We start from the raw sequence: 24,789 nt of genomic DNA, 5'->3' as shown, positions 1-24,789 counted from the left end.
CCATTGCTAGGTTATTGAAATAACTAACCACTTCTAGTTCGAATAACAATCTGAATAACTGATTTTAACTAATCGACAGCTGGGTTGCTTAATTGTTATTGAAATGACTGACCTGCTGCTGGCTAGTTACTATTAATTCAAATAACTAACCCGCTGCTAAGTTAGTCATTACTTATTCGAATAACTATTAACTAACCCTCTGCTAAGTTCAGTATGCTGTCTCTGGATCGGTTTGCGCACAGCTGGCGAATGCATCTGGCTGTGCATTCTACATTAAAGCTGCTCCTCGTTCATCCTCACATTGCAAGCAAGCCGTAAAACCTTAGAGCTGGAATGCATGTATTGATGCATCATGCTGTTCTCTTACGTGCCACTCAGCTGTGTCCTGAACGGTGAGTCTTCGCCATGGCTAACATACTTCAGACAATTTCGGCCAGAACTTGTGGATGTAGTTCACAAATAAATAAAACTCATGATAGATCATCTAGTTTAAGTATTTTGGTCACCGTCCAAAATTTCTCTAGATCTTGCTGTATCTCATCTGCTGTAATCAGATGACCAATGAATGGAACCTCAATGGATGCAGCCCAACATGATCCTCGGTAAGCTTAGTGTCCTAGTCTGGAACTAGGATTAAACTGTTGCACTCAACGTTGTTTCAGCTATCGTATCGTCAGTGCCATAGACCGGTATGTCGTCGGCAATGCATCGGACTAGTGTTAAGGTCGTTAAGGACCTTGTCCAAATTTTCGATATTTCTTCGGATGACGTAGTTAGAACTCAGCTCTGACTGGGTATAACAATAAGCAATGATCCGCTGACAAGCAATTTCTAGCTTGTTCCGTTCTGATTGTCCAATGGGCCTTGATGAGCGGTAGATCTTGCTTTAACTCATACGCGACAGACGTCAGTCTTCAGACGGTTTTGGAAGTACATCAGTGTTTTCTTTCAAATGTTTTGAAAAATTCGGCTCTTTATCCCGAGTGCTCCGATGTTCTCTGCCCATAAAAAAGACAACCATCGTAGAAGTAAAACATTCTTGAGTGCAAAACGTTGACCATCAATGCAAATCAATCAATAAATACATAATAAAGCTTTGCCGCCAATACATGTCTTTTATTTACCCAAGATATGTCTATACAAATTCGGAATGTACACACCGTTTTGCCAGTCAATCAGGATTTTCAGGTAATAAACGATGTTAAAATATTTTCTGTTGACCCCCTTGTGAAAACAGATCGGGTAACCCCCGCAGCACTGATCCCCGGGGAGCTCCGATTTAGCAGAGGGATAGCAGTAGCGCGAGAGCAAACTTTTCAGCTCCTCTTTCCCGTACATTATGTCTGGTCCCGCTCCGCACCTGATTAAAAGTAAAATAACTGCACTGTAAAGCTTACGTGTTAAATTTAACAAAATATAGCGTAACATCTAATCTGTTAAATTAAACATAACATTATGTAAAAATATACGGTAAAAGCTAACCTGGTAAGTGTAACACAATTTTGTGAGTTTTGAGTGCATGGTTCTAAAATATATATATTATGTTAGACAATCCCCTTACGTCACGAAATATTGTAGCAACGGTATAATCTGTTCTGTCATCACCCAGAAACTGTACCACGTCATTTTAACATAGTCGTTTCACAGTCAGTCTGATTTTAATTCTGGTGTTGTCATTTAACAATTGACAATCTTACTCCTCAACACTATGTCTTACTCCTCTGAATGTATCTCTTTCCTGTCTGGTAAGTATACGGTATAGAAAGTTAGTCCTTATATTCCAGTCCATTTGTCTTATAGTACAAGGATGCACCAGTTCGACATTAATGGATTTTTGAAACTCGATGTTTATCGTACTCTCTATTTAGCCTATACTGTGTTTTAACACATTTGAGTACAAGTAAATTTTTCAGCCTTTTTGTGGAAGTATGGCTTTAAAGGACATTATTAAAGCCACCACGACAGTTAATCACAGTGCCAGTGACGTTTTTTAGGAACAAGCGCTGTCAATGAAGACAGAAGAGGATCCAACTATCCAAAGTTCTCAACTGACTTCAGAAAGTCGCAATCGCTAATAGAAAAAAATGTGTGAGCAGGTACCAAAAATGTTTTTTCACTACAAGTGAAAAATCAATTTTCATTTTTTAAGTCATTTCTGTACTATTAGCTAAAATAGTCAGTTCTCTAATTAGCTGCTCTAATTATATACGGTCACTAAAATGATGTCAACTGACATTGGATGGAGTTGGAAGGATGGGGGTGAAGCATGGTGGATGGGCACATCTATACTTACCGATTTCCATGGACAAGTAGTTTTTGTTCGTTGTTACAAAAAGCCACCCAGCAGGGATACATAGACACGACGGAGGCGTTCCCGAGTTGATAGTGGGTGCCATTTGTCCAGCAGTGATCTGTACAAGACACACAACAGGTTAATAAAAAGTAATGTCTAAGCTAAGTAGGATGCATATTCATACATAGTTCAAGAGTAGCACAGTAGGCCTTAAACAAGATCAAACAAAGAAACACGAAGACGCTTGAGTAAGTTCAATACACATATTGTAACAAAATAGACAAATAATACAACTAACAATAATATACAAAACAATACAAATAGTTACATTATTAATTAACGTAAAAGAAAATTCTACATGGTTTGATAGTAAACATGTTTACAACACCAACAAATATTTACAGAATGTATACCCTATGTATAATAACACTAAACTCATAAACGCCGACGCCTGTAGAAGGCTCGACTGAATTACAGTGTCGGCTATAACATACACACAGAGAAATTGTAGGTCAGACACTCACAAATAAAAAAATATATATAATTCAATGTTTACACACACAGTTCGTAACACTCCCCTCAAAGGAAAGCTAACTGTACATAAGTACGGTGATCTTTATAATCATTGAATATAACACATATATGCACTAATGACAAAATGATGTTTTGTGGAAATTATGTAAATTTCCAGAGCATAAGGCTGTAAGACCAAACACCGTCGTAATAGTCTCTGAATTTTGTTCTTAAACTTCTCTAAGAACACCAAAGGGTTGTGATCAGTATACACAGTGACATTACCAGAAAAACTGGTCAAATATACTTCGAAATGTTGTCTCTAGAAATCACTTCCCAGAGAAGTAATTCAGAGGCTGTTCTATCCCATCCTCCAGCCCCTACTCCGATGTCACTGGCGTCTACTGCCATCTTAAAAGGACGGCTAAAACTGGAACTTTCAAAATAGGAGGGTTAGATGGAATGGCCTTTAACCTGTCACAGGCTGACTGACACCAATCCGTCCACACAAATTTGAAATTCTTTTTAAGTTAATGAGTTAATGGAGCAGTAACATCGCTGAAATTGGTACAAACTTGCGGTAAAAATCACACACTCCCAGTACTCTAAGAATGTCTTTCCTACAAGTAGGTACTGGTGAATTTTCATTATGTCTTGGGCTTTAGTTGAACGAGGGACTACATATTTAACATATTCTAATAAGTTCCCTTCTGTTTCCTGGGCCAAGATACGCTCCTTCACCGAAGCTAAAGGATTTCTAACATTATGACAATACAAAAATTCAAATGGACTAAATCCAGAGGACTCTTCAGGAGTATCCCTAGTGGCAAGCCATATGAATGAAATCATTTGTCCCAATCTTTGGGATGTTGCATACGATATGCTCGTAGAGCACTCTTCGTATATATATTTCCAAAGCCCCTTGGGATTGAGGATGATAAGCTGTGGATTTAAGCTGCTTAATCCCTAACTGATAGATAACTTCCTGAAATAAGCCTGACATAAAATTTGACACCTGGTCAGATTGTATTTCCTTAGGTAAACCATACCTGGTAAAAATTATGGTAACAGACTATTAAATATCTGAGGAGTAGTTATCTGTTTCAGTGGGATAGCTCCCGGAAATCTAGTACCTGTATCCATAATAGTCAAAATATACTTGTATCCTGACTTAGTTCTAGGTAATGGGCCAACGCAATCAATAAGTACCTTGCTAAAGGGTTCACCAAAAGCATGAATGGGAGTTAATGGTGCAGATGTTACGATACGTTTTGGTTTTCCTACCAGCTGACAGGTGGGACGTGCCTTACAGAAATTGACCACATCATTGCGAATCTTAGGCCAGTAAAAATGGCAAGTGATTTTACTTTCTGTCTTTCTTATGCCTAAATGTCCACCTATTGGAATCACAGATAAAATAGGCTTACTTAATTCCCTTAATTCGGTATCTAACTGTTGTTGTTTAACCACATCAGATCGAGAGAACGCAGGTCTGTCTATCTCCTGACCATCCTCTACACCATCAATATCATGGAAGACGGTTTCAGCCAAATTAATATTACCCGTTGAATCCCCAGTGGTAATAGAAAAATTGTCTTCCTTCTCCCTAGCTCTTTTCTGTGATCTGATCACCACAAAAGAGGGAAATATACCGGGAAACTCCTCCTGTAGTCTTCTGTATCTCCGTCCAAATCCGGAACAACACAGACATGAGGACACACCTTAACTTTATCTTCTGATAAGTCATTACCCAGCAAAAAGGAAATACCTTCCACAGGGCAAAGTATTAACAGCCCCTACAGTTACTAAACCACTAACCAATTCCAAAGTAAGGGTAACCTCCAGTAATGGAACGGACATAAAATTTCTATTAATACGCCGGATCAAAACATGACTTTTCGCCTTATCAAAACATACAGGAATCATATCTGCAAACACTTGGCAGAAATCATATCTGCAACTGACTTGCCCTATTATCCTTAAGTATAGCAACAAGTGAGGTAACGCCATTACCAGTAATCACGTAATCAGACATGAATCCCCAGTATGTCTCTGCTGTCTGCCAGTAGTAATAGGGGTACTGTAGAACTCTTATGATTATGCAACGTATAACGCAATATATGACATAATTTATTACATAGGAAGATGAAGCAAGGCATGACTCAACATATTAGAACGTCATTATCGCGATATGTATATATATGAATGTTATGATCGCGTAATAAGTTCCAATAGCATACTACAAGGGGAGATAACTACTACCGTAGAGCGGGCCAAAAAAGTTTGGGTCACGTGATTTTGAACGGGGGCGAAAAGTTTGGGTCACGTGATTCGGAAGTTCGGCGGTTGCTCGAGGTATTTTTCTACCTAGGACGACCTTGCGTACTATTTCCTAGAACGATAGTGTTCTTTAAATTGTATGCGGCATTTCACCGATCCGGACACTCAACATATCTCCATTCGTGTTAATCTTCGTGGAAGTGAGGACTCCTTTAAACTGGTGACTAGACCGTTAACTTTATTCCTTTTATTAGACGGTTTAGACCATTTTTGTTGTTGGTTATAGGTGATATAGCTCTATTTCAGTTAATACATAGCCACCTTTGAGACTGACTACTTCTCTGCGATGGACATACGTTGCTCGTTAACAATGTTTCAGTTAACGACATGTATTAGTGTTTTGTACGACGTCTTCAGTATCTTTTTAGCTAAGGTGCAAACATAGACAGAAAAACAAACAAACAACGTGAGACCATGTAAAACAGTATATTATAAAAAAGTATAAGAGCAAAAAAAAAAAAAAACAGCCAAAGACGTTAAAATAAAGAGATGGGACGATAGTGTGTAGAGACTCATGTAGAGTCAGCATGCCGCAGGACCCGATCAATTTTGTTGTGGTATTTCCTGAGTGTTACCAGGGCCTCTTTCAGTTTTTGATTTTCACCGTAAAATTTCCTGTAGAGGTCCTGGTAACCGGCCATGCTGTGTCGCAGTCTACCACACTCCCGCTCCAGCTCTTCAATTCTAGCGTCTTTGGCTTGCAATCGTTTGTCAACGGTCTCCTCCTCACCCCTAGACTCGTCGGAACTGTGAATAGAAAGATACACAGTTGATAATATGCATCACAAAAACTTTTTTGACATTAATCTGTAACATGTATAACGCTGTGTAAATGCTACTGTTTTGAAAAATGGATATGTAATGCGGTATATAGTAAGACTTTGATATGGCCCATCATGGAATATTTTCTGGACAAAAAAATGAGTTGAAAGTATTAATGGGAAACAGGGAATGAGACGTGTGGAATAGTTTTAAATGAAAATCACATTTCTTTTTTTAAAACTTGACAAGTAATAGCGAAAGGATTGGCGTAGTTACTGTAAATGGTGAATCCAAAACATGTGTTTAATGAAATGGGATTACCTCCATTAAACATTCAGTCGGTGAAATGGGAAAACTTACACATCTCGGTTAAATTCTCTTTTGTATGTGTATATGTATAATGGAAAAAATGCCCATAATCTATAGTCAACTATGCCATATATACAGTAAAAACGGAGATGGGAATGAACATACGGATATAACTACCCTCTTAAAAAAACCGAAAGATATCTTTAATTGGGTCAAGAACCTACGACCTATCTATAGCGTTAATCCATTTTTTTAGAGATTTTACCGTGGTCTGTTTTCAGATTTGAGGAAGAATTTGTAACCGATTTGGAGTTACAATGGGATGACATTTTAAGCGAATGGGCCCTACACAGGATTTCAAGCCCCGCAAAAGAAAGCATTCCGTTAGTTCATATTCAAGCACTGACAAAAAGACAGATGACGAATTCTTCGATGCGTTGCACGAGCTGGACATTGAAGAAATACAAAACAAGACGGGCGACATAGGGTGAGTCTATGTTCAAAGGTCCATTTTGTACTCCCGAGAAAAATACGAAGTAAATGTTTTTTGTGGTCTAGTTTTCAAGATAATTCGTTTTAGAGGTCTTACCCATGGTCTGCTTTCAGATTTGGGGAAGAATTCCTAGCCGATTTGGAGTTACAGTGGGATGACATTTTAAGTGATTGGGAAACTATGCAGGATGTCACACCAAGGAAAGAAAGCGCTCCGATAGTTCCCACGCAGCCGAGGACAAAGAGACCCGTCCCTCGAGGGAAATACAGCCTTGGACGTCCCAACTAGACATGTGAGTATAAACAGTTTTAACTGGGCATTGTTTGAAAAGTACACATGCGTGTCAGTGTTCACAAGAAAACCCCCCTTCTCAAGTGGCATCTACGTAACAGTCGGCTATTGTACGATGTTGGTGAATGGTTCTTAAAACACACCGGCGCGGGGGGCGCGACGGAATGGAACCATTAGTAGACGCACATTAGGGTAATATAATCCGCTTAACAGGACCGTGTGGCAGATGGTCACGATCTGGTGTATGGACAGTGTGATTCCGGCAGTGAAATTAAATGACCATTATGTAACTACATCCTGTAACCATACCTTCTATTTTATCTTTGCCTACAGTCCTGAGCCGACAACTTCCCACGCGGATAACTTACAGCTGGGTTATTACAAGCCTAAAGGCACGCTAAAACGGTAAGCCGAAGCGTCCACTCACGCTTAAATGTACATATATATACACATACATACATCCCGTACTAAATAAAAAAATATCACTATATAGATAGACATTATAGGTAGTCATGAGATTACATAGGTAGATGGATATGTAAGAATACATATACGTTAATCCAGTGTAAAGATTGTCGAAAATAACTGGTTGTTTCTTTTTTCACAACAGAGCAACACATCGCAAAAGCACCAAGGGTAAAGGGAAGGGAAAACGCTCGGCGATAGCGCAACAGAAGGCACATTTCGACTTTTATCAATGTGGACTATGTTATCGAATTCTGCGTACACTATAACGTTAACGGTACTAGGCAATGGTACGGAGAAACGCATTTCTAACCTGATATTACCTTTCTTTATGAGTTCAAAGTGATCAACGTCATTAAGTTCTGGTGACAAGTCAAATGCGAACAATGTGTACCCCCTACTGTAATCGGTTCTCGAAATGTTATTGCCTTCATCTCTGCCTAACTGTCCCGTGGAGGCAAATAAGCCGTGGTAAGCCCTCAGATAGTCGTGTCGCTCAAAGTTTAAGGTGTACACAGGTGTCGGAACCTGCTTTTCATTCACGTATAAACAGAGAAATGATGTGTTATAGTGCCCGAATAGAAATGCGTTTTTAGCGTATTCACCGTTAAAACCACCTGAATCCACCATACCTATGATAATGCGTTTAGGTAACTGTCCTATATAGAGATTCTCCTGATTAACGGATAGATTACCTCTGGGAACACTAAACACCTCACAATCCACACGATTGATGGGGTATCGGGCTGGGGATCGTTCCAGCGCTTTCATATGCGCTATCTGGACGTGTGGATTTATTTTCACGTTACGTACAAAAAATGATATTTTCTGTATTGCTATCTTAAATGTGGGATTATCATCATTCGTGATGATGCAAAATGTGTCATTACTTCTTACCAGTTTAAGTTTCACATCGACACCATTTATCAATAGCTTTGACTCAATACTCAATACTCAAGTGTGGCCGACCAGTCATGTCAAAGATACGACTGTGGTTGGTAAACTGGCGGCGAAGTGTCAATCCGTCATTAGCATTCCCGCTGTTTAATTGTCCAGCGGTGTCTTTGTAAAACAATCCGCGCGTCAGCTGCGACTCTTTAGCTTCTCGATCGTAACTCATAAGGGCTTCTATCATTGCACTGTAGGGATATGTGTTTGTAAGCATTGACAAAACAGCGTCATTTAGGGAAAGCTGCATCTGTGAAAACATACTATGCAAGGTATAATTGGTAGGCCCTACTTCCCTTTCACCACCTATAAGCGTCCCATCCCCATTAACTAACCAGGCACGGGCGTAGAGATACGAACTCGCTAGGTCTAGATAATGGTCGGATGAACCACTCACATGAAATACGATCGGGCCTGAATCAGTGACTGAAGAGACTGGTTGGTACTCTAGCCATTGGGAATCTTCAACACTAGTTTGTGTGGGTGGGATTTTAAAAATATCTAAATTGTCATTCGTGCATAAACACGACGTGGGGTGAATTAGACTCATCGTTAACCACTGAAAATATCTCTCTTAGAACCGTTCACACGCCTGCCTCTCACTCGACTGACTCTTCTACCCGTGGCTTTTCTCTGTATAGTTTTTTTCCAGGCTGATCAAAACAATGCACAGCATTGTTTATCAAAGATCTACCGGCTTCTCGAGTTCGGCGTTTGGCCGACTCTTTAAAATTCTCCTCTCCTACCACGTCCCCCGCTATTTGTAAACCCGTGTGTAAGGCCTGCTTATCGACTGTTTTACCTACTGATTTAAAAATGGGTACTACTGAATTGAATAAGCCTCTTATAACATTCCCCAATCCATGCCCTCTCTGCACGCTAGCACCCGCGAAGAAGGGAAGTCCTCCCCCTCTTTGGGAATCGTAGTAACGTTGGTAAAATTCGGCATCTGAATAGGGTGACACTCTCATATAAAATTTGTTGATCTGCGTTTTCTGAAATGTAACGACACAACCACTTTCCCACGTTCAAATGGTATTTTCTTCCCTGAATCGTCTCTTATATCCACTTCTACGGTGAAAAATGAGTTATTTTGGAGGGGAAAATACTTGACATGTTCGAATGTGTGGGCTATGGACTGCCCCGGTTTACCCTGAACAGGTACGATTCTCATCAGGGGCACGAGCTTATCTCCGACTATGTTTGGCTGAACCAGATCGGAATGTATGTAAAGAGAATCCATACCCCTATTAACGTCTAATATAGCAGAGCTCATGTGTATCCCCGGTGCGCACTTGTGATCCGTAAATCTCAGTATTTCTTGCAAAGCATCGCTGAGCACTACCTTCGCACTATCATTAACTATCAGCACAGCTTTCTGATTAAACTTGTCGTAGCGCAGATTGATACTGTCTTGATGGGCTGTTCGAATTTCATTATTGAGAGCATCTACGAAGGCTTTGCCCGAATTATAATATCCCTCTCTCACTGAGATTTTCACTGATTTGACATCGTCGTCAGTTTTAGAAATACAAATAAGCGATACCTCGTCGGATTGTACATTGTACCATGAAAATGGGTAATGAAACTCCACTATTCCTACTTCCCACTGCCCGTCAAGCTCTAGTGGACGGGCTAATCTAGTAATGTAATTCGTTAGTGTATTATTCCGAAAATAGTCTAATGAGCTGTTCGACGGTAGGGTCAGGTAGAACATATCGAATTATAACTGTATTAGAGTAAGTGAGTGAGTGAAAGTTTTAACGTCGCTTGCAACAATATTTCAGTTTTATCGTGACAATAAAACGTCAAGTAGTCGAACTACTACGGATAATTCATTTACTATTCCGTCAAAAAAGGACATCAGAAATCATATAACAAACACAGACGGTAGTTTAAAATCACAGCTTTCCTGCCATACCAATGGTAGAGAGAAAATCAAAAATAGTATCACTTTCTACAGAATTGAACAGTTCTGCAAGCGAGCTCACGTGATAAAAGGAATCTCGTACAGGAGCAAAGTCGCCACAGTCAAGCAATATGTGCTACACTGTGAACCGTTGATCACAAGCAAAGCAATGAGGAGCATCTTCTCCTTTCAACAAATACCCATGCGTAGCACGTGTGTGACCGATACGACACCTCCTGAAAATGCAAGAGCGGAGACAATACCGTGAAAGGGAAGTTGTTGGACCAAAAAACTGACGAATATCATGCAGTTTGTTGGTTGTCTGGTCATTCCATTGAGCCTGAAACAAGCGCTTGATATAGGAGCAAATAAGTGAACGCAAGTCCGAATATGGAACGTCAGTTTGGGTAGTAACTGAATGCAGAGCCGCCTTAGCGGCTTCATCTGCAGCAGTGTTCCCTGGGATACCCATATGCCCGGGCACCCAACAAAAGACAATGATAAAATCTTCATTAAGTCGTTTAAACATCTCCGTGAAAGACAGAACGTCTGGATGTACAGGCGAACTAGCCCGAATTGCCTGGAGGCAGGAAAAGGAGTCCGGGCAGATGAGAAATTTGCTACTTCCGAGCTCTGGAATGGACCGAAGTGCGCACAAAATTGCCTTGGCTTCCGCAGTAAATACAGAACAGGAATTTGGAAACCGAGTTGAAATGGATCTAGGCCCAAGGACAGCGGCAGAAGCCACGCCATCATCATTCTTGGAACCGTCAGTGAATATACGGTGATAAAATGGATACTTTGGACACATATTACTAAACTCTTGTTGGTATACCAAAGATTTGGTGGAAGATTTCTTCAGGGAGGAGAGCGAGGTATCAACCTGAGGCTCAGGACATAACCACGGTGGATCTTCCTGGATGCGTATGGGGGTGATAGTATCCAGCCCAAGTCCAGCTGCTTGCACGTTCCTGGATGCGGACACCCAGTAGAGGAACAATGGATGGCTTCTGAACATATATGTCTTCAAATTCCGGATGGAAGACACAATCAAAGGCTGGGTTGGATGGAATGGCTCTAAGCTTGGTGATATACTGTAAGGATAGTTTAGCTCTTCGAAGCTCCAGGGGAGGCTCGTTTGCCTCAACATACGGACTCTCCACAGGAGAGGTACGGAAAGCACCTAAGCACAACCGTAGGGCCTGGTGATGTACAGTATTGAGTTTCTTCAACTGGGAGCGTGACGCACCTCCATAAACACTGCAGGCATAGTCTAGCTTAGAACGAATCAGTGCTCGATAGAGCTGAAGTAGGGTTTCATGATCCCCTCCCCATCGAGCACTAGAGACAACCTTCAAAATATCAAGCGCCTTTAGGCATCTGGCTCTAAGATAATTAATGTGAGATTTAAATGTAAGGCGCTTATCGAAGATCACCCCGAGGAATTTTGCCTCCGGCACAACATGGATGGGGGACCCATCTAAAAATACCTTGGGGTCTTCGTGGGGAAGTACTTCCGACAAAAGTGTACACAGTTAGTCTTCGACTTGGAGAACTTAAATCCGTTCTCCAGTGCCCAGGCATGGATTTTGTTAAGGCAAATCTGTAGCTGTCTCCCAATAGTGTACGTACCTTTGTCTCGACAAGAGATACCAAGATCGTCCACAAAAAGCGACGCATTCATACTAGGAGATAAAACTCTGGCAAGGCTATTAATCTTAATGCTAAAGAGAGTAACTGGTAAAATGCTGCCTTGAGGAACCCCTTGATCTTGTTCAAAGTAGTCAGATAGGGTAGCCCCAACCCGAACTTGGAAGTGACGATGGTCTAAGAATTTGCGAATAAAGTCAGGAAGCCGACCTCTAAGTCCAAATCCATGCATATCTTTCATAATGCCACATTTCCAAGTAGTGTCATATGCCTTTTCCAGATCAAAAGAGACAGATACGACATGGTCACGATTAACGATATCGTTCTTAATACAAGATTCTAGACGAACAAGGTGATCAACAGTACTGCGATTCTTTCGAAATCCACTTTGAATGTCGTTTATCAACTCATTAGTATCCAAAAACCAGACTAAGCGATGGTTAATCATCCTCTCCATAGTCTTGCATACACAACTGGTTAAAGAAAATAGGACGATAGTTATTTGGATCGGTAGAATCCTTTCCGGGCTTTGGGATGAGGACAATAATAGCACTTTGCCATGAGGCAGGAAAATTCCCGGTAATCCAAATGGTATTATAAATTCCAAGAAGCACCCTCATAGTGGATAGCTGATCGTGGATATCATCTGGCCCTGGAGTTGAGTCATGGGCTTTGCTAAGGGATGCGGATAGTTCATGTAGAGAAAATGTAGCATTGAAGGATTCTTCATTTGAGGATGTAAAATCAAGAGAACTTGCCTCGGTCCGTTCCTTGTTACGCTGGAACTGAGGCAAGTAATTATCTGAAGACGAATGGTGCGCAAAAGAAGCGCCCATCCTATTGACTATGTCAAATTTTTCTGTCAAAGAATTATTCCCGTCTTTGAGATGATTGACAGTGACATTGGCTCCCTTGCCTTTGATGCGTTGGATCATATTCCAGACTTTTGACATAGGAGTACTATGATTAATCTTAGAAACATAACGTTTCCAAGAATCACGTTTGGTCTGTTTGATAGTCCTACGGGCTTTAGCTCGAGTACGCCTAACATCGTCTAAATTACCGGGAGATGGTCTACATCGGTACATGCGCTCAGCACGTTTCCTGAAACGCCTAGCTCGTTTACAGTCCTCCGTGAACCACGGTTTCTCAATGCGAGAAACCGCACATGATTTCGGGATACATTTGGAGGCTACATCGATTAGCTAATCCGAGAATAACTGGATAGGATCAACTGTATGAAGAAAAAGGTCGCTAGTAAGTGTTTCACCACACAGAACAGTAAAGCGGGACCAGTCTGCTTTATCATAATTCAAGCGTGGAAGGGAGGAAGATACCGGCTCCTCAAGGGTAAGTATGGTGGGGAAGTGGTCGCTTCCGCACAGATCATCATGGACGCTACAGCTGAATTCAGACCTTAGCCCTGCATCAGTCAGAGCCAAATCAAGAACCGAATAAGTGCCCTTTGCAGGATGAAGGTAAGTATGTGTGCCATCATTTAAGACGCATAGAGAGTTATTAGATATAAAATCCTCCAATACAGAGCCCATCTGGTTACGTTTAGAGTCATCGCAGAGAACACTGTGGGCATTAAAGTCACCCAAAAGAAGACACGGTTTAGGTAATTGACCACATAAATTTTGCAGCTCTTGTTGGTGAATAGATGAAGGTGGTATATAAATAGAACAGACTGTTAATACTATACCCAGTGTGATACGCACCACCACCGCCTGCAAATCGGTGTTCAGTGCCAGTCTATTGTGTATTACACCCTGCCTAATCAAAAGAGAAGAACCGCCTGATGCCTTTCCATTCGTAGACGTGGCAACAGCGTGATGAGATACATAACCTCGACACTGATAACTAGGATCAGTTATCAGAGTTTCCTGCAAGCTAAAAGTTGTAGGATTGAGGTCTTGAGCTAATATCTGGAGCTCTGCGAGGTTACACCTCAATCCTCTACAGTTCCACTGTAAGATCTTTGTAGTAGCCATTATTAATATTTATTTTTTTTTTATTTTTTCTGGACTTTTTATACATGGCTGCCCTACGCTCAGCAAAATCCTCCTGTGACAACAGTATCAACTTCCTCTGCTTTTTAACCTTGTCAACTTTAGAATCACGTCGCAATGTGCGATAATACGACCCCAGGGATGTTGAGACAGGTACCAAGACCTCACCCTTGCCATTGGTATAGGCAGGCAAGTCTTCGGGTGCATCCATTTCCCAAAAAGATTCCTCCATATTGGATTCTCCACCAGCCCTAGACATATCAGATTGCTGAGAGCTTCCCTGAGGATCAAGACAATCTGCTATATCTCTAGTGTCTAACTGTGACATTGTAGACGGGTCAGGGCTGAACATGCTACCCCATAGTGGGAGGGCGCCACTGGATTGCGTCTCCTTAATGCAGGATGGTGTAGTATTCGAAATTTCTGACGATCTAGGGAGTGAGGAGGTATTCGAGATTTGACTCATGCTGACAACCCACTCCGAACTATTTGACGTCTGAGCTGCCTCGCAAAGGCTCTGGGGCCCACCTATTATGGTGTTGGTGACATGGAGTTGGTGGCAACTTGCCACTCTCCAGCTTCCTCGTTGTCAGCAGCAGAGTTATCCAAAGTCCCCTTATTTTGTTGACTGGAAGGAACAGACTCGCCAGAAACCCCAATTTCCATATCATCCCCATGTCCCTCACTGTAATTACCATCATCATCTCCTCGACCTTAATTCTCATCTTTATTGTCACCTTCATCTTCATAAATATTACTATCTTTATCATCATCATCATCATCATCATTATCATTACAATCGTTATCGTCATTATCGCCATTGTCATTTTCATCGCTCAACGGGCAGTCCTTTTGAAAGTGGCCTGCCTGTTTACACTTGAGGCATTTATCCTTTAAAGGACAGTCGGTCTTGAAATGTTCTGTGCTATCACAGATGTGACAGGCACGGACCTGACCTCTGTACCACAAAGGAATTCTAAAATTCACAACAGAAATTGATTGTGGAATGATCTCGGTCACACCACTCATGTAAATATGGCGCATACCATTCTAAAGTGACCTATCAAAAAGGTAATGTTCCCGGCTGACGTGATGGACCGTGCCATACCGGGACATCAAACCTCGAATAGTGTCATCGGGCACCTCGATCGGACATCGAGATCTAACCAGGAGCCTTTGCTCCTCCACATCATATGCTGAACAATCTACCCCTTTGAATGTGAAGCCGCAAGCCAACAGCTGCTCCTTCACAGTTTGCGTAGCGACTGTAACATTCCAGACATCTCTAGAGACATTGATTAGCCCCTTTAAGACATTAGGCCCACTCCCCACTAACTCTAGCCGATTGTATACTTCAACCGGTTGTACACCTCCCTGTATTACAAGCTTAAGGCTTAAGGGTCTATTTACTCGCCCTGCCCACAACATTGTGGGCCAGGGCGAGAACTACTACCCTAAAAAGAGGACCACAAATATGCGTATGAAACAGTGTGGATGCTGAGTGCAAAATAGATACGATATTACAAAGTGGAAACGCACTAAACTATGTACAGGCTATTTACGGAGAGGCTAGTGAATACGTCCTGCCGCTAAGAGCGACAGAACGTAATGTCGCACAACCCTCAGACTGGGTGACCACTAAACAAAAGCTGAGAGCACAAAGGCTAGTTCCACGTCCAGCCAGGGACTCTATAATTGTATTAGAGCACACCTCTGCGATTGCGGGTATTGGTTATCTTAACGTAAACAGAACAACAGAAAACTTTAGAGGGGCCTGGGGGTATACCCGGTTTGCGTTCATGCATGTATTCCCACCTTTGTCTGTTCTCGACTAACTCCAGGGGGACGTTAATGTCTATCAGGCCTTGAGCAAATGTCTCCCACTCCCTGGGAGTAAACTGGCGTCTATGTCTCAGCACGTCGTTAACCAAATCCGAAATGTTAATGTCAGGTGTTGTATTATCTTGATATATAAGCTCGCCTTTGTCATTCCATGACATCAGAGGTTTGGACTTTATTCTCTCAATAAGGAGTCGGGCCTTTTTATGCATGGTTTTCGGTACACTCTCGACTATTTCACACTCGATATTACTCCGCAACGGTTCATTCACGGCGTTGTCAGTTGACCTGTCTTGTACGACTTTAACGGGTAGGGGGGGGGGGGGGGGTAATTGACGATGTTCTCTGGTTTTCAAATGTGAGGTATTTCTGTAACGCATCATTGTACATTCTAACTTTTTCACGCTCCGTTATATTATTCCGTCTAAGCACAGACTCCATGTCTCTGCCTACGCTCTGCATCATCGATAGGGTGCTACTGTCAGGTATTTGTTGTTGTTGTAACTGCAACAATTTGGGCTCTATTAAAGCCATCTTTTTTGACGTGCTCCATGGTCAACTGAATACCTTAGAAACGATAGGAGCTAGTATGGAGGCTAGGGGTGCTAACAGCGCTCTCAAAAATCCGCCTTTCTGCAGTATACGTTTCCTTCTCTTAATACTCGTATTTTCCTTGGCCAGGTGTCGCAAGCCCGCCTTGTGTCGCTGTAGTTTCGATTTGTGAGCCTTATTCAACGGTACATTGCCTTTTAAGATATTCGAGGCGCACTCGCACAAACAATAGATCAATTCCTTGTCAGCCCCTCTTAGTATTGTTTTTACGAGTTTAGGATTAGCCTGAGAAAGTGCCTTTAAAGTAACGGCGTGCTTACGCAGTCTTGCGGACATGATGACTAATAACAAAGTGATGAGAATATCTTGTGAACATTTCTTTTTATTATCTTTTTAGATACATTCTAAGCCTCAAATGTTCAGGTGTGTCCTGTTTAAAGTCCACCAGAAGATAACAGTGAGGCTGCGAGATGGCGTCCCTATAGGCTTCCTGTATAAACTGTGTGTGTCCAGGGTACATCTGTTTGGCGAGATGCATGATCTGCGAGGCGTCACTTGGATTTCTAAACAACATAGGTAATGTGTGTTTAGATTGATAGTTCTCTATTCTTTGTTTTTACTGAATAGGTTTTGTGTTACGTATATAACACTACAGGAGCAGTGATGGGATTGTTTTGTGAAAAGCTGTGACACTGTCTTGTCAGTCTCCATCATCAGATCGTCTATGATCAATAGCTTGTTGCCAGGTGCTTCGATCTCCTGTAGGCAGTTAAAACCTTCCCTGAAATCCACGTTTTCGCACTCTGCATATCCTTTTTGCCATACACCATAGTACCATATCACTTTGTCGGGGGTGGCTGGATCATAATAGACGCGTCACGGATAAGTCTCTTGACGAATTCTGATTTTCCACATCCCATAGGTCCAGATATGATAGATGTAAAGGGATGTCTTAAGGTAACGTCCATCGTTACCTACTGATAGGTTTAATATCGTTATGCAGGTTTATATAATATCTCCAGATCTGTTCGCACACCTCATCCGACAAATTATTGCATATATTCAGTCTGTACGCATGTAGTACGACTAATCTGCTGTGGTTGACAACACCATCACTAAACATCTCGTTCAGTACTGCTGCCTTGTACGATTGAAGGGGCGTGACTATGGACACCATGGCCAGTCAGTCATGTTTTCTAGGCCTCCTCACAAATAACTGATAGAATAAAGGGAAGGTCACCAGTATGTCGCAAGTGAGCTCAGCAGTCAAATGAGACTAGAATAACTAGTCATGTATTTTCAAGGCCTTGTCTATTATTCTCATGTGTTCTTTCAAAGCTATCCATTGGTTAATCCCCAGTCCTATACCTATCCTAGTAGGTTTGTCGTTCACAAACTTTCTGATATCAATACGTGGACTATCTGTATACATATACGCTGTCACTCTCACATTCATTCCAATGGACAAACCTACGGCTTTAGCGCACGTAGTTATGTTAGAAGATTTTAAGGTAGTATTTCGTGGCGGTGACTTACTGCTACAACTACTCGTGTGATTAACACTCAGTGTTATGGTTGTAGCTATGACAATAACCAATGACAGACTGATCAGTAAGCCACCAGCTGCGTATTTTTGCCGATGCCTAGCCTCCACGTTGGTGTTGATACCTGCCATGCCGCCTGTACGAATGACTGTTTAATAGTATATCACTTTTTTTTTTATAATGCTTTCAACATTTCTTTCGACACATATGAATTGAAGGCGGAAGGCCAACCTTTCCATTTGACTTTATAATAAGTTTTCCCCCCTCGGCGTTTTCTTTCTAGGATTTTTTTCTATTTTGTAATACTCATTATCCTTATTAATATTTTTTTTAATAAACAGCGTCCTTGTATACACCATTCACAGTTTGTCGCAAGAATTGGGACCTTTTGCTGCGAAGGCCCCCACCACTTAAGAAAGAGTCCTCATCATCATTGTCTATATCACCTTTCTTTATTTTCTTCCTAGCCAGAGCATTCAGGACGGGTGCATTCATCTCCATGGGCATGAGTGGTGTCCCCTGGAACATACCGTCACTCTCCATGTAGTCTCTCAGCACATTGATGATGTCTTCCGACACTTTCTTGAGGGCAACCCAGCCTTGCACGGAGAAGGCCACGCCTTTCATAGTAGGATACAGCAGTCCCCTCCTACTCCTCTCCCACTTTCTGATATGGACGAGTGACACCCCCTTGTAGTCTCCATACGACATGTGTATATCTTTCCCCAACAACAGAAGTTGAAAAGTGGGTTTGCCAGACTCAATGTGCATGTCAATGGTTGACATGTAAAAGATGAAACTCTGGGTTCTGGGTCTCTGGGTCATGGTGATGGCTTTGACACTCTCCCTGCCAGTTGTATCACCCTTCTTGCTCAGCTCCACGTAAATAGTTGTCCTCTCCTGGAAGACTCTAGCGACGAGATCTCCATAGACTTCGTAATTCATAATGTCGCTAAAAGTGGTTTTGTTGTTGTAAAGACGAGTGTTGTTGTTGTACAGACAGATGTTGTTGTCGTTAAGACTGGCGTTGTCGTTGTAAAGGCAAGCGTTGTTGTTGTTGTGCATCTGCTGTGATCTGTTGGAGCTGGATACTGATATGATTTTTGGCGCGAATTATACAGCAAAATGTCACGTGATTGTTTCCATACCAGAGGTCTGCGATTGGTCTTAGCATGTACCACGTGATCATAACATTGCTTCATGTTCTCATGTAATAAATTATGTAATATATTGGGTAATACGTTGCATAATCATAAGAGTTCTAAAGTACCCCTTTTACTACTTCTGCCCTACCTCATTAACCTGTGGTTTAACAATAGGACCAACACTACCTATCTCTTTTAACAAAAGCTACTGACTTTCGCTCCTCTTTCCTCTTTAGTACTGGGCACGTAGTTAAATGGATGACTAATGATTATAATCACTGCCTTAATTGTGTTGTAATTTGAAGACTGATCTACCAACAAAGCAGGATAGCCCTCTGCAGATCTACCACTGAATGTACTCTGCAGAAACATTGACCAATACCTTTTAGGCCATTCCAAGCTAACAGACACTTTCTCAGAGGACAAAGAAACTTTCTTTATCGTTAGCATTACATTTGGGCACTAATCCAAAGTTCCGAGCCAAATCAAACCCTTGGTGACTTCGACCACCAGCTTCGCCATCACTTCTTTTAACCTGGAGTTCCTTCAGTTTGAACTCCTGTTCCAACTTCAGCTTCTCGAACTGAAACTCTCTTTCTTTTTCCCTTTCTTCTCTTTCTGTTACGTTTCTTTTTCTTGTCTTCCTCTTTTTCTTTCTCTTTTTTCCTTTTCTGATTTAAACCTTTTCATCTCTAACTGAAGCTTAGCCAGCTGAATATCGCCACATTGGCTGGTAATAGGTAAAGTATTACCTAAGTTCAGGTGTTTGCTAATAGCATCCACCATTCCACTTTTTCTAAGACTGTCGCTTAAGTCTAATTCAAACTTGTCATATATTTTCCTTAAATCTGCGTTTCTTAACTCCGACAGCTTAACAACTGACAAATCCTCACTATCAAGGAATAAATATACATAACATTCCTCAGCCATTATGACACAATATAGTGTACAAAGAACAATATATACAGTTGTACAAAACAGGAATGAAAACACCGATAAAAGAAGCTGACATTCAACGCGGTACAGTCTAGCACATGTAGGCTTTACTTCTCAGACAAGCCCCCAATATGCTAGGGTATCACTATTGGAAAGTAAAGATGAGAAACAACTGGATTGTTTAGCGATAGGACTTACACAAGATCAAACAAAGAAACACGAAGACGCTTGAATAAGTTCAATAAATATATTTTAACAAAATAAACAAATAATACAAACTAACAATAATATATAAAGCAATACAATTAATTGCAAATATTCATATAGTATCTTAAAGCGTCCTAATCCGGATGGAATATTCCGGCTTCCAAAGAAAAATCAGTCCACGTAAATATAGAACCCACGGTTAAGATGAATTCCTCCTACTACAGATGAAAGTCCGATAAGTGGTTAATTCCCCATCTGTCTGTGAATGTGTAACTTCTCATGGTGGATGAGTTGACAGTTGCGTCCGAGACGCCGAGCTGTCGATGTATGTTTCCTCGGAAACCTACACAAAGTCAGTTTAAGGGTGAACTGGGATGAAATAATGGCACAAAGAGACAATGTGCCATACAAGTTCCAAAATAAAGTCTCCAGCAAGTAGCAAGTGGCGAAGCACGAGCTCACAAAGTGCAGCGTACAGAAAATGGAGTACAAATGAAGAATGTTGAATGATGTGAAAAGCCGATATCATCAAACCCAGCAAAATCCTTTACAGTGAATGACAGAAAATATGACTTCTCTCAAATGGACTTGAGTAAATAACTGCTCACAAGTGGACTTGAATGAATGACTGCCTTCGAGTGGACTGGAATGAATGAATGCGAGCTTCACAGCTCTGTCGCTCATATTTATAGACTAACATGAAAGAACATTTTAGATCTATACACTGTGTGCATGACACCATTAGGGTGGGTTAAATGACAATGACGTGAACAATTCCATCCTGGATTAATTTATTCATTTGTCAGTATCCATTTCTTTGTTAGACGTGTATGCATACCTGGCTCGCCCGTAAGTATAAGTATGTAACACAATACCTTATATACTTAAATCCGAGTTAATACAATACATACATTTTATTTGATACCATTTCTGTTAACTGTTCATTCATACATTTAACGAAGTATGTTGATCCACGCTATATAATGGCTGTAGTGTGCGAACTACTGCAACAGCTGTTCATGGAAAGGGAGACAACTAGCATACCTATTCACGGTATAATCTAACACTGTACAGTAAAGCTTGCTAATATACTTTTTGTATGCTTTCTATTTCCAGGGTATTGATCTGTACCATAGACTGTCGTAGTAATAGATGGACTAAACCAACTGGGCAATCGATTGGACTCATTCTTTTTCACAGGTCACATATACATGTACTTACATACCCTTGAAACACATTTTCCAGGCAGAACTTGCGGACCTATTGGGGACTCAAGGAAAATGATATTTCTCAACAATATTTCCTGTGTAATTTCTGTGAACAAATTTAATTTTAACAAATTGTTTGTTTGTTTGTCTGCTCTAGAGCAGTGATGTCCATATAGTATGTACAAGGGTCTCTAAGTAGATAGTGATGTGATAGTGGTCTTCTCATACTTGACAACGGATGGATTTGGCACAGTATTCCTTGACATCACGTGCCATGTAAGGCCAATAACACGGTTTCGTTAAAAGACTCCAAATCCTCTTCGGGCATTGGGGTCCCATGGAGTCACGCACTGAAGACAGTACCTCTTGCTTGAGAACAGATGGTAAGAGCACTTGAATGACAGTTTCTCCGTTTATCTGGACTGCCGGAGAGTACTCTGCCTCTCTCATATAGTCTGTTCCAAGTAGAAAGCAACTTCTTGACATCAGGAATCTTCCGTCTGGGTAACTTCAGTGCAGGGAAGCACTTACTGGACCATAACCATCCAGTGGAAGAAAGGTTTTCCTAGAGATGCGCCAGTTCCTCACTTGACACAGAAGGTAGGTCCGATGCTACGACAGGATTGGAGGGTATTCGTTGCCGCAATACTTCTTCTGCCCACACATGGCTAACCAGTTTGCTGATTTCGTTTTTCAGGTCGCTCGGTCATCACAGTTCGCCATCTCTCTCTCAAGCGCCAGAAAACAAAATGACTGATTCATGCCTTATTACTCCCTATACTCTACCCGCGGCTTTACACACTGCCTTCGACAGGACGTTTATTTTACAATGAAACCGACAGTCTCTAGCGGCCGCTCCGCTGTTCTAATGGTTAGAAGGCCAGCCTCAAAGTCGGGTAACCTGAGATCAAGCCCGGGTAGGGTCATAGCAGAAACCGAGAATAGCAGGCTACTTTCTGCTGCATCGCTAGGTGTTCGGTACTGAGAGGTTAGAGCAAGGAATAGGGCTTGTTGGTCCAGTGTCGGTATTATGTTACAGGGTGGGATGTCATGTCTGGAGTCTTCTGCATGACACTTCACCGAGTGGCGGCATGGAATCGCCGTGCCACAAGAAGACACAGTTTATGTACACACACCATATGATTTAACTGAAAAATTGTTAAGTACGACGCAAAAACCTAAGTATGCATACATATATACATTCTTCAGATCCCCTAAAGGGCTTAGTGACCATAACATTCCGACTGGAAATACCTGCTTAGGCCACATTCTCGAAAAGGATTTATAAATTCACAGTAAAACATTTTCTCACAAATGCTTTTAATGGGCGCTGTGCTATAGTAGTCACAAATATACGCCAAAACAACATACTGGTTACTTTTTCAGTTTTTACGCCATAATAGCTGTGATTCCAAGAAGTTTGTTTGCGTTTATATAAATGCGTTTACAAAGTTGTGTGCTGCAGTAGACTGAGAACCGTGGACATGGTTTGCATTGAACTCACGTGATTTAATTAAGCCCTATTTACCGAAAACCGTAAATATACAACGCCAACTGTTCATGTGTGTGGTGAATAGAACCTGCAACATCGCCCCTTCACGCATACACTTTTAATGCGGATACTCTGTGAATTACGTTATTTGTATACATACCCCTTTCCCGTGTGTGTACATAATGATCACAACCAGTGCAGCTATTTATAATTAAAATTTTAATTTATTCTCCTGTGAATTGTACTGAATCTATTTTGGTGTTAATAAATTTTTTGACAACATTTCTGTAGCATTGCTTTGTCCTGATTGTACTACGCCACCCTCCATCCTCTCCCCTCTCAACTCCCCTGGACTGCCTCAGATTTACCAATCCTGAGTAAAGCAGGAGACAGGTGGATTCAGCCGGCTGAGACAGTGTTAAAGTGCTGCCTCGATGTGACCGTCAGATCATTGACACCGCGTTCACCCGCGATTTGTCGAATTTTATACAAATCGTACAAGATAGTATTTGTCCTGTCTTGGTTTGAAATGACCTTGATTCAACAGATCAACGTGAATAATAGCATCGTGTGAACTCGGCTTGAGCAATGAGATCGCCTGTTCGAATTCAGGTCTCGATGCCTTTGGTTCGCGGCTTTAACTAGTCAGGGTCGTTTTGCACAAAGCGATGGTAGGCTTAGGTGATTGTAATTACCAGGGCAACATATAGTTTTAACATGTGTCTATATGGTTACAATCAACTTATATATCCTACGATCGTTTTGAGCAGGCGGCCGTAGTAGGTTTGACAAGTTCTTGGTGAAGCCAGATGGTTTGCGAATTAGCGAATTGTCCAGTTTTTTCCACCCATAAACCGGACCACAGCGCAAGCGAAACACTCACCAGGCCGACGTTAAACATTGAATAAATACATAGATTGTAGGACGATAACAAAGCTTAGGTAAGCGCGCTCAGTTAAGCCCACTAGCTAACGTTAGAAATTCCAAATGATTAAATGAAAAGATGAATATTCAAAACGGATAAATTACATGCAATGACCTACCATCAATGTGAAAAACCTCCTCTGTTGCCACGGGTGTGAGAACAATATACACAGCTGTGAAGACAGCCAGGGTCAGCAAGAATCTCGGCATCCTCGTCTTCAGATGAGGTTCTTCGTTTGTAACGTCAAATCACGAGTGCTGTCATGTAATATTTATGCGTCACACATTTCTCCGACCAATCAATGCCGCTCTTAGGGGAAGGGCAGTGATAGCAGTGACGCGAGCGTAGTCATGTCAGCTCCTCTTTACCGTACGTAACGTCTGGCTCCATTAAAAATTTGATGTATTTATTTATTTATTTATTTATTTATTTATTTATTTATTTATTTTTTGATTGGTGTTTTACGCCGTACTCAAGAATATTTCACCTATACGACGGCGGCCAGCATTATGGTGTTACGGGTTGCTGGCAACTGAATTCTTATTCTCTCTCCCTTTTTTAGTTGGCACAATTGCAAGGTACCGGCCCGTGAAATACTTCCTTGAACCCCCTGCCATCGCTGTCAGCCCGAACAGCAGAATTAAGTGAAAAATATGCCTTGATGTTGACTACATCATACTTGACGTCAGCGGTCTAGAATTACTAAAAATGCTGTACTGTCATCACATATAATTTAATGTGAACAAGTTCCACTAGAACAATGGAAAGGGACGGGGCCTCGGAGGATGCTCTGTACACCCGTTCAATAGGACCCTGATTTATGCAGGAATGCAGTATAAAGAGACTAGGCAGAGAGTAAAACCAGAGCAGGGACGACAGTGTGAAATCTGCCAAATGCATGGTCACACGTAACCCGTGAAATACGTCAATACACGTATCTCAGATAGATTCTAACT

At 41.5% G+C, this 24,789-nt stretch overlaps 1 protein-coding gene and 1 long non-coding RNA gene across 2 annotated transcripts; one reads left to right on the top strand and one right to left on the bottom strand.

The window, feature by feature from the left end:
* Positions 1–1,104: 1,104 nt before the first annotated feature.
* On the bottom strand, positions 1,105–24,064 carry LOC135473943 (uncharacterized). The gene is made up of 3 exons (XM_064753901.1): positions 23,952–24,064; positions 2,294–2,411; positions 1,105–1,360 (listed from the first exon to the last, which is right to left on the bottom strand). The coding sequence occupies exons 1-3, from the start codon at positions 24,040–24,042 to the stop codon at positions 1,117–1,119; spliced, it is 453 nt and encodes a 150-aa protein (XP_064609971.1). The 5' UTR covers positions 24,043–24,064; the 3' UTR covers positions 1,105–1,116.
* On the top strand, positions 6,521–7,683 carry LOC135473945 (uncharacterized). The gene is made up of 4 exons (XR_010444606.1): positions 6,521–6,704; positions 6,824–7,002; positions 7,335–7,406; positions 7,612–7,683. It is a non-coding gene; the product is annotated as an uncharacterized LOC135473945 (long non-coding RNA).
* Positions 24,065–24,789: the final 725 nt, after the last annotated feature.

This window comes from Liolophura sinensis, chromosome 8 (genome assembly GCF_032854445.1).
Source record: "Liolophura sinensis isolate JHLJ2023 chromosome 8, CUHK_Ljap_v2, whole genome shotgun sequence".
Lineage (NCBI taxonomy): Eukaryota > Metazoa > Mollusca > Polyplacophora > Chitonida > Chitonidae > Liolophura > Liolophura sinensis.
The sequence above is the reverse complement of the archived record's forward strand: the minus strand, read 5'-3'. Positions and strand labels throughout refer to the sequence as shown.

Excerpts from the sequence above, each read along its gene's own strand:
- LOC135473943 (XM_064753901.1), bottom strand. The coding sequence starts at position 24,042 with ATGCCGAGATTCTTGCTGACCCTGGCTGTCTTCACAGCTGTGTATATT. Across the intron at positions 2,412-23,951 it reads GGAGGTTTTTCACATTGATG|ATCACTGCTGGACAAATGGC; the intron begins GTAGGTCATTGC and ends TGTCTTGTACAG. Across the intron at positions 1,361-2,293 it reads CTACTTGTCCATGGAAATCG|GTGCGGAGCGGGACCAGACA; the intron begins GTAAGTATAGAT and ends ACTTTTAATCAG.